This window comes from Conger conger, chromosome 4 (genome assembly GCF_963514075.1).
Source record: "Conger conger chromosome 4, fConCon1.1, whole genome shotgun sequence".
Taxonomy (NCBI): Eukaryota; Metazoa; Chordata; class Actinopteri; order Anguilliformes; family Congridae; genus Conger; species Conger conger.
Genome location: NC_083763.1, coordinates 7,746,427 through 7,756,925, shown reverse-complemented (window position 1 = coordinate 7,756,925; position 10,499 = coordinate 7,746,427). Strand labels below are relative to the sequence as shown.

General features: G+C 41.1%; 1 protein-coding gene across 1 annotated transcript; it reads right to left on the bottom strand.

Annotated features, from left to right (window-relative positions):
* Positions 1–3,696: 3,696 nt before the first annotated feature.
* Positions 3,697–9,422, bottom strand: LOC133127544 (neurturin-like). The gene is made up of 2 exons (XM_061240515.1): positions 9,188–9,422; positions 3,697–4,293 (listed from the first exon to the last, which is right to left on the bottom strand). The coding sequence occupies exons 1-2, from the start codon at positions 9,420–9,422 to the stop codon at positions 3,866–3,868; spliced, it is 663 nt and encodes a 220-aa protein (XP_061096499.1). The 3' UTR covers positions 3,697–3,865.
* Between the last annotated feature and the right edge of the window lie 1,077 nt (positions 9,423–10,499).

Here is a 10,499-nt window from a genome sequence, read left to right as displayed (position 1 = left end):
CAACAATGCTATGTAAATAAATTAACCATAACTTACTTTCCAATAAATACAGATTATCCATAACACAGATGCATTGCATCAACTTTACCGCCGTTGGTCAACAAAGTCCAACAATGCAAAAACTGAAGAATCCTCTGGCCTCTTGGTCTGAGGGCGAGAAGGGGAAGGAGAGAGGGAAACGGCAAGGGACCAGGGGATTGTGGGTAATCAGGGCTATCTAAAACAGCAAAGCAACATAAATCATGATAACGCTTGAGTACTGTGTATCAGAGCAGTGCACCTCACATGGATATACTTTACATGACTATAATAGACATTATACAAAAATATATTTGTCTTTGATACAGATATTGAGTTTGGAGGAAGGGTAAGGGGGGTGGTATGGTGAAAGCAGTTCTGTTTGAACTCTTTTAACATTACCAAAACTCTTCCTTAAGAGGTGTGTCGTATTCATCAATGGAGATGATTTTCCACAACGGTGCAGAGTTTGTCACATTCCACAACCACGCTATTCCTACTGCAAGCCTGGAAAATTCACATCACACACATGTCATGAACAAGTCTGTAAAAATCCAATTTACTGCTTTTTTACAGTATGCATTTGAATGGTTCTTTCCCATATGACTTTCAGATATGAAATTATACATGCAACCCATGGTTATGTGACCTCTAGGTCTTTACTCATCAATAAAAAGTACAATCCTCTGATTTGTATTAACACCAACCATGATTACTCAATCACCATCCCGAGAAGCCACTGATTCTGCTGGTTTTGGTTGCTTAACTGCAATTATTAAAGTATTGTTCTGTATTTCTAATTTCTTTAAGGAGTTAGAATTCATTATAATGAGTGTAAGAAGAATCTATACTCTTTTATTCTTTCTTTTACAATAAATACAGCTCTGACAATATATTTCTTCTGCCAGGACGCTATAGTCAATAACTGTCAAAAAGGTCAAATCCAGAACAGCATTCAGTTATTCAGCATTCAGTTAGTTGAAATACGAATGAAGTTCATTGAAGCCTTAAATGCATGGTCTGGTGCAACAAGAAACAGTATACATGGTAGATTCTCAGAACCATACCCTGGTGTAAAATCCAGCTATGACCAGTTTGAAATACCAGCTACCCAGCTGTTTCAAAACATAGCTTGAGCTGGTCAAGCCATGTTGAGTATGGAGCTGGTCAACCTGCTATGATTCATTCATTCATTCATTCATTATCCTAACCCGCTTATCCTGAACGGGGTCGCAGGGGGGGCTGGAGCCTATCCCAGCATACATTGGGCGAAAGGCAGGAATACACCCTGGACAGGTCGCCAGTCCATCGCAGGGCAAACCTGCTATCAGCTGTTTGCAAACCTAGCTGGAGGGCTTGAGCTGGTTTTTTTCAGTTGGGGAGGCTTTCGAAAAGTTCAGTCGTGGGGAGCCTGATGTCTCTTGGCTTATGGCCAGCCCAGGACTTGAATTACCTCATTGCTCTAATTAGTTGATTGGACTTAGCTTAAGAGGCCTCTACAAGGCCCTAATCATTGTATGGGGCATTCCCACTCAGCAACCGATGGGACTCCTGCTGAACAAAAGCAATGCAATACACAAAATACAAATTCAGACTGAACAGGGCTCTTCAATAATAAATGTAACAATAATCAACAAGCTTCTGCATCCTACAGAAGATTGTGCAGGTGAAAAGCTTTTGCAGGAAGAGGGACTGTTTAATATTAATATTTAATCCTCTCATTCTGTTTGTTTTGAACTCTGAACAACGGAGTGTACAGCATCACAACCCTTTTTGTCAATAGTCTCACGCAATTGTTGACATTTTACATACTTCTATGGTATTTTATATTCTATCCAACCTGACTCATACCTGTATCTGTATCCGTACCTATTTTTTGTTTGTTTCTGATTCAATAATTTATAGTGTATCTGCTGCTGTCAATTTCATGTGTACTCTAAGTAGAACCTTCATCTTCACTAATTTACCTTAATCTACTACTATAAATAGATCGTTTTTCTACTACGTGGTGTGCAACGCCTCCAGTGCACAGTCTTTTTTGGACAAGTCAGTTATAAAGGAGTTAAGTGGATTAGAATAGTGCATTATGGGCTTTGCGTAAATGTTTTGGATTTGTGGAGGCTAAAACCAGGGTAAAAACATTTGCTTCACTGAGGCAAAAATCCAGTTTCAGTCACATTTGCAGTACAATGCGTTCATGTTTAATTTGCAATCCTAACTGTTGAATATTTGTTTCATTGTTGATGTTGTTACTGTGTGTGCTCTGCATTAAAATGTGATGTGTCTTGATTTTCATATACAGTATGATGGCTAGGTTATGTCACATTGCAAATGACAATTAGAATTGTTCTTTTGCAATGTGTCTTGATTTTCATATACAGTATGATGGCTAGGTTATGTCACATTGCAAATGACAATTAGAATTGTTCTTTTTCTTTTAGATTTATTTTTATTTTTTGCTATTTTTTTGTATGTTTCTTTGTGTTTACCGTGCTCTGTGAACAGGTTAGCCTACAATATAACAGTGATTGCTTGAATCAATCAAAAATAATTAAAAAAGCCAACATTAAACGTAGAATGCTTCTTGAAATGTCTCCAGGGGACATTTGATCAGCACTCTAGATATATATGTGTATATGTTTGTGTGTAAACACACACACATACACACAGTATATAGGCTTTTCGGCTGTTTACAGGAACAGTATCCTTTACTGTAGAAGGTATAATTACCGTCTAGTGTGGTAAGATGTTGTCAGCATATAATCTTTCTTTGGTTGGGTTATATGGTCAGATATACAGAGAATCATTGTATTTGGGGATGCTGGAATATGCATCATATACTGCTGTTGAGGACTGTATACATTTCAGTGGCTTCAAGATCAGGTGATGGAAAACCCATATTCGGCCTTATACTGTTTCGAATGTGAAAATAAAAGGATGATTCTCAAGTACAACCCTGCATTGCACTGAGCGGATATACTAGAGTTCGAGAGACATTTCTTTACAGTATTAGCGGAGAGGTTTGGCAATGCTTCCAGGGCGACAAAAGCAGAGGATTATATTTTTAATGTACAACATTCTCTTAAAACCCCGTCTTCCTTCAAGTAGTGCTGTATATACAAACTATAGTTCTGAAAGAACCATACATGGAATTGTATGTAATGTGACAACTGAAGTAGCGTCTTTGTTGGAAGGTTTTTTTATATTTTACTCAAGTTCTGTCCAACAGACGTTTCTCCAGCACGGGTGTTGCAATGAGGAACACTTTTACCTCAAATACACCTCTTCCTCTGAGGGAGTTGTGAAAAGCAGCAAAATGAGGTGTCCATTTCCTTGTGGGTTGGGTATTGAGCTTTTGTGTGTTTTGGTCAACAAAAATGAGGTAGATTTTTACAGTTGGTTAACTGAAGGCTAATAACTTCGATATTCAGGAAATTAATGAAGCAGGAACTGTCGGTAACATAATTGTGTTTTTCAAAAACTAGCCTGCTAACTCCATCCCGTTAATGAAAAATTATTTTTAAATATATAAATGTTTAAATGTTTTTTTGCGGCATGAAAAGCAGGTAATAGGCAGCTTTAACAGTAATTACTTATTTTGATAAATTAAATATACAGTGTATTTTTCTCTAAAGACAGTTGCAGAAATAGGAAAGGCAATGTTCGCATTCCGTTGTCATCCTCTGCTGTAGAGAAGTAATAGTTTAAGGTAACAACCTGTTCTTCCTGTCTCTCGACATTTGTGAAAAGTTGGGGTTTGTGTCTCCGAATGTTTCAGGCAAAAGCACAGAGTCAATTACGCTCCTCAAATAATCCATGTTCACAAGACACATAGCTGTGTTTCACACTATACACAGCTACAGTTCTTTGCTGTCAAGTTCCGGAGGGTGTAGTATTTGAAGTTCATGTCATCGAAGAAGGAAATGTCATCGTACGTGGTCGGACGGCAGCAGGGTTTATGCCGGGCTTTGCCTTTTTCAATAATGCCGTTCTTTCTCATCGTATTTAATGCCATGTCGTAGTTCTTTTTCTGCCAGATGCACCCCCCGCTGCAGAACTTAAACAGTAGTTCCTCCGTGCTGTCATGACCCAGGCCCAACTGACTTACTGTAACCAACTTCGTCTTGAGTGAACAGGAATTCTGCCTCTTTCTAGCTCGTTTAGTCCTCTTGTTCTGGTTGGCATCCAGACTGTCTCTCCTGCTCTTCTTGTCCACAAATGTCGCAATAATTTGCTTCAGCTCTCCTTCTGTGAAGCTCTGGAACACGTGCGAGACTGGGTAAACAAGAGGATAGCAGTGGTTATAAACGACCGAAATATGTTATGTCGTGAAAATTAGCAATAGTCACTGAGCCAAATTCACAGTGGCAAAATGAAATGGCGCTGCCCCCACAAATATGTTATATTAGTGAAAAGTACTAGAATCAACACCATGCATATTTACATTGGCAGTATGTGTGTGTGTGTGTGTGTGTGTGTGTGTGTGTGTGTGTGTGTGTGCGTGTGTGAAATCACATAACTCGCAAACATACTTGTGCATAGGTACGGCTAAATAACATGATACGCATGAAAACATGAGACAACATGCAAGAGTTACATAACATAAAGAATCAGAAAGGGTGCAATTAAATTCCCTTTGCAAGAAAGATATTTGATGCAAGTAAATACTTGGTGATGAGCCTTTACATGAGCAGTTGACTTCAATAAAAGCACAGCTGCTCACACTGCAATGCCAGCATTTTCCCAACCCCCTGTTGACATCATTTTAAACCTGATACATACTTCTATAGCCCTACATCCCTGTAATTTGTCAGTATTTATTTCTGTAGAGGGAGTGTGAAAATCAATTAATAAAAATGATGAAAAGCGGACATTTTACACCCTGTGCAGTGTGCTTACAGTGGAAATAACAGCTTTGCGGTTGAGGCTGTCTCCATTGTTTCTGAGGTCCTGTGCATCAGCAAGCTGAATTTGTTGTTCAATCTCACGTTAAAAGGATTTGAACATATGGAGGAGAGAGAACAGCTGGAACACTAGCATTATGCGTATATTAAATCGCTCAGGACTTGCACATCAAAGGTGAAGGCACACACCAAAAGCACCAATCATAATTTAATTTGATGTAACATAATATTCAGCTCAGCATGGCATCAAACAGTTAGTTACTCTAGGTCAAGCAGTTCAAGTGCTGCTTCAGAGGAAGACATACGGGGTATCTAAATCTTAGAGCTGTTACCGTGGAACATAGTCTTTATCTTGTTGATAAAAAAAAGTTAAAAACCCATATAAGGCACATTGCAAAGGGATAAATATCCCAAAGTGAGAACACAAATATCAGCTCATAGCTGTAAAGTCTTGCGCATGTGATGCACACTCAGATGCCAGAGTCTGAAATCTCATGCCTTTCAGTAGCAGTTTTCATGCTGGCTCTACAGTGTCTTAGATGGTGAATGTAGTATAATCTTACAGCAAATGTATGTGGAAATGTTCTATTTCTTCTCCAAATTAAATGCTAATTAAGTGTTTTCTCTTTAAAAAGATATGACAATATACCAATATGAATGAAAAAATCTAGTTAAGGAAACAATATTGACCCTTGATATTGTTGACATACATTCTTACACTACGCACATAATTTGCGGGCACTGAGTGTTCCTGAGCAAGACAACTAACCCCTAATCGCTCCCGCTCCCAACAAGCTGATTGGTACTTTGCATGGCAGCCTGTCGCCCTTGGCGTGTGTGTGTGCGTGTGTGTGTGTGTGTGTGTGTGTGTGTGTGTGTGTGTGTGTGTGTGTGTGTGTGTGTGTGTGAATGGGTGTAACACCTTTGCAAGATGTTAGCCTAAGTGATAATTTTGTTTCAACTTTTTTGAACATACTTTTGTTGTTCTAGGAAACAAAACATAGAACGCAGTCCTAATGAACACTGATACATACAATATGTCATCTGGTTATATTATCTGTTGAATGCATAGAGACTATATGTAAATGGCCACATATGGAGATTAGATCATTATTAATATCCCTTTTATTTCACAGGGTATCCATAAATAGGTCATGCTTTTTCTAATCTGACCATATATCCAAAGTATTTTCAGATGATTGACTAATTCCGTTTTGTAAGTGAAAAAGGGTTAGACTGTTAACTATCCCGCACATTAACACACAATTTCCATGTCATATGGTTTCCATGCCTATTCTGCACTGCTGAAAAGTGCAGAATAGATTCATATTCCAAAATCCATACCACAGTTATAACATCCTACAGCACTTTGTTGGCCTTTTAAGTGATTCAAAGTGTCTGGCATGTATTTTCAATGAAGTGAGATATTTATGGCAACTGTAAAACTTATTTCTATTATAATCAAAAATAGTATTTGCTTCTCACACCTGCCATGATAACATTTTTTAAAGGTGTTTACGATAACTCAAATTCTTCACACTTCTTGTGTATCTTGGGATTTGGTCATTTCAGATAAAGAGTTTATCTGAAAAACTATTATAATCAAACATCAAAAATAGTTTTTGCTTCTCACACCTGACTTAACCCCTTTTTTTTTAAAGATGTTTACGATAACTCAAATTCTTCACTGTTCTTGTGTGTCTTGGGATTTGGTCATTTCAGATAAAGAGTTTTGGAAGCCAAGAAAAGGCCGTATTGTCAGATGAAAGTGTAAACATTTACACACATTGCATTGACTTATCTGGGCATGCCAACTAAAATGTGCCATCCTCTTAAAATGTCCCTCCTGAGAATGCTACTATTGCTGTAGTCAATTTACCCGAACCTTGTGGGTAAAAACACTGTATATATTCATAAGTGGGACTGTCAGTCCCAATTCCCAATTCATACTGGATATAACGCACGAAACCACATTGTTTGACTTGGTATTGAATTTGTCTGAATTAGGTTGTGGAAAGAAAAAAACACACCCATATATCATGGCATGTAAATTTACATAACTTCTGTTGTGAACGCTGTAAATTTTTCTCATTCACTGCGGTTATATGTGCAATTGACCTGCGGCCAAACCCAGGTTCTTTAGTGAGGATTTACATGTCTTAAATGTCAGGGATACTTCGGCAGACAGTGCAGGGAGCAAACGTCTGCTTTCAACCATAACTCTAAAAGAACCCCGTTCAGACTAATATCAGCTATCATCCAGTTTCCTGTAGATTATGTGATTAGAGAGTGGCTGACCTGAGCTGGAAAATCTCAACTGGATGATCTGAACAATTGTCTTAGTTACTGTAACCTAGCCCGGCTCTATCCTGCAAATACACACGGGATGTTGGGAATTCCCATGAGGCAAATGCAAGTCTAATTTGCCATCTGGATGCCAGAGATTACATTTTCTTTCGTGGATTGAACGGGGAGAGCAGAATGAGTCATCTGCAATCACGAGAGGCGGGACCACATGGCCTGTGAGTTTCATCCCCATCCTCTGACCTGCTTTGTCTGAACAACTGCTGATTCCTTGTTCTGGGCACCGCAGAGCTTACTGTGGTAATGGCTATCTTGTATGAAAAGTATAGTCATTTACACATTTCTTTGTTGCAAGAATGTGCACTGCGTCAGGGTGATGGCCTGAATGCATGCATTGTGAATGGACACAAAGCATCCCACAAAGTCATTTCTATAGCCTTGGCCAAAGGAACACCTGGCAAGTGGCAAGCATAAAAGCTGGAATTAATATATAATTTTAGCTAATGGTGCCAAGGAGCGAGTCCTCCTTTGCACAACAGTACTCCCTCCCTGAACACAAATCTTGCACTTGCAGTACTCAGCAACAGGTTTGCCTTCTTCCAAAACATCATGATTTTCACCTGTCACTTATTCCTGGAAAACACTGGAGTCCCGTCATCTGCTCCTCTGGGAAACTGCCCCTGTGACTTCCTGGTCTCCACGCATAAACCATCAAGCCTCTTCTTTTGCAGAAAGTAGCCTGCCACAGAAGTATTTTCTTTTCTACTCAAAGGCCATCTCTCATCTCCTTAGCAATGTAAATCCAGAGATTTCTAGTGGTTGTCCATATCCACGGAACGCTAATAATACTTGACCAAGCTCTGAACCATATTGCTACATTTGACTTTTATCGCTTCCTACAAACAGGTTTTTACCCCGAACACCTCAACCACTGGTCATATGCCAGTCCCCATAAAGCATGGTTATCCACAGTTCATTCACTACTCACTCACTTTGTCACCTTCAGAAAGTTCATATCTATACACATTGGCATTTTTTAAATAGTGTTGACTGGAAATGTTTCACTTCATTGAATATTAGCATGTGTAACACTGACTGCTTTTTGGCTTTGAAGCATACAGTATGTGAGAATGTTAACAACCTATTATATGTTGCTGTGAATATTCAATACAATGATGACTGTCCAGTCAAATATTAAAACCTTCCTAATAAGTATAATATTTCAGCTGATATTCATATGTGATTAGCAATAAATAAATTAAAATGAAATTTACTGGAAAATGGGAAGGTTTTATGTGCACAAGGGGGGAACACAGTGGCACCAATGTCTCGAGGTCTCGATGACACATAATTAATGCTCATTGGTTCTGCAGGGGCCGCTTGCTTAAGCGGTCTAAACTGTAACACTCCCTACTCCCCAGCTAGACCACTCCGGTCTGCCAGCTCTGGTCGCCTTATGGTCCCCTCTCTACGTGCACCTGGCGGTCGAGCTGCACATTCACGCCTGTTTTCCGTTCTGGTTCCTCAGTGGTGGAATGACTTGCCTACCACTGTCAGAACAGCAGAATCCCTCCCCCTATTTCGACGCAGACTCAAAACCCACCTTTTCAAACTCTACCTTAGTCCTCCCTCCTGATTTCCCCTGCCCCTCCTTTCTGATATCCCTATCCTTGTCTAACCCCCCCCCCCCCCCCCCCCAAAAAAAAAAAAAAAAAAAAAAATGCACTTATGATGACAACTATGTTTACAACAGCATTTCATGTGTATTTTGCTAGTTCTGGATGTGATGCTTTGACTTATGGTAGAACCTATGCACTTGTAAGTCGCTTTGGACTAAAAGCGTCTGCCAAATGACTAAAATGTAAATGATGTAAATGTGACCCCCCCCCCGTGTCGAGCGTGCCCCCCCGGAGACCCGGCCCTCCGCGAAATGACCGACGTTCTGGGAAAGCTGCTCTTACGTTCCGACAGGAGGGAGGGCATGCCCTCCGCCGATCTGGCCGCGCGCCGGCGCCCGTCCGTCAGCGAGGGGGCGGAGTCGTGGGGCGAGGAGAGCGACGGGGACGGCAGCGCCGAGGACGAGGACGGCGGGGGGCGCTGTCGGGTCCGCGCGGGGGCCATGAGTCTAGTGAGGAAGAGGGAGAGCGCCGCGGCACAGAGCATGACGGAGAGTGCGGCACACTTCCATACCTTCATCTTAGAACGGGTAAGAGCATTGAAACTCTGCAAGACAAAGGGATAACACAACAGGGGTCAGTTACACGCTTACACCCACTTTATCACCTGTACACCAGCTTGGTAACGGGTAAGGGCATTGAAACTCTGCAAGACAAAGGGATAACACAACAGGTCTGTTACACGCTTACACCCACTTTATCAGATGCACCTGTACACCAGCTTGGTAATGGGTAAGAGCATTGAAACTCTGCAAGACAAAGGGATAACACAACAGGTCTGTTACACGCTTACACCCACTTTATCAGGTGCACCTACACCAGCTTGGTAATGGGTGAGGGCATTGAAACTCTGCAAGACAAAGGGATAACACAACAGGTCTGTTACACGCTTACACCCACTTTATCAGGTGCACCTACACCAGCTTGGTAATGGGTGAGGGCATTGAAACTCTGCAAGACAAAGGGATAACACAACGGGGTCAGTTACACGCTTACACCCACTTTATCAGGTGCACCTACACCAGCTTGGTAATGGGTAAGGGCATTGAAACTCTGCAGGAGAAGGGATAACACAACAGGGTCAGTTACACGCTTACACCCACTTTATCAGGTGCACCTGTACACCAGCTTGGTAATGGGTGAGGGCATTGAAACTCTGCAGGAGAAGGGATAACACAACAGGGTCAGTTACACGCTTACACCCACTTTATCAGGTGCACCTGTACACCAGCTTGGTAATGGGTAAGGACATTGAAACTCTGCAGGAGAAGGGACAGCAGAACGGGTCTGTTACTGTTACGCCCAGTGAGCACTTTATTAGGTACACCTGTACACCAGCTTGTTAATGCAAATATTTCATCAGCCAATCATGTGGCAGCAACTACTCTAAATGCATACAAGCCTGGTCAAAAACATCCAGTGAGCAGCAGTTCTGCAGGCAAAAATGCCTAGTTCATGAGAGAGGTCAGAGGAGAAGGGCCAGACTGGTCAAAGCTGACAAGAATATGACAGTAACACAAATAACCACACATTACAACAGTGGTATGCAGAAGAGCATCTCTGACCCCACAACGCGTCAAACCTCTGAGTGGATCGG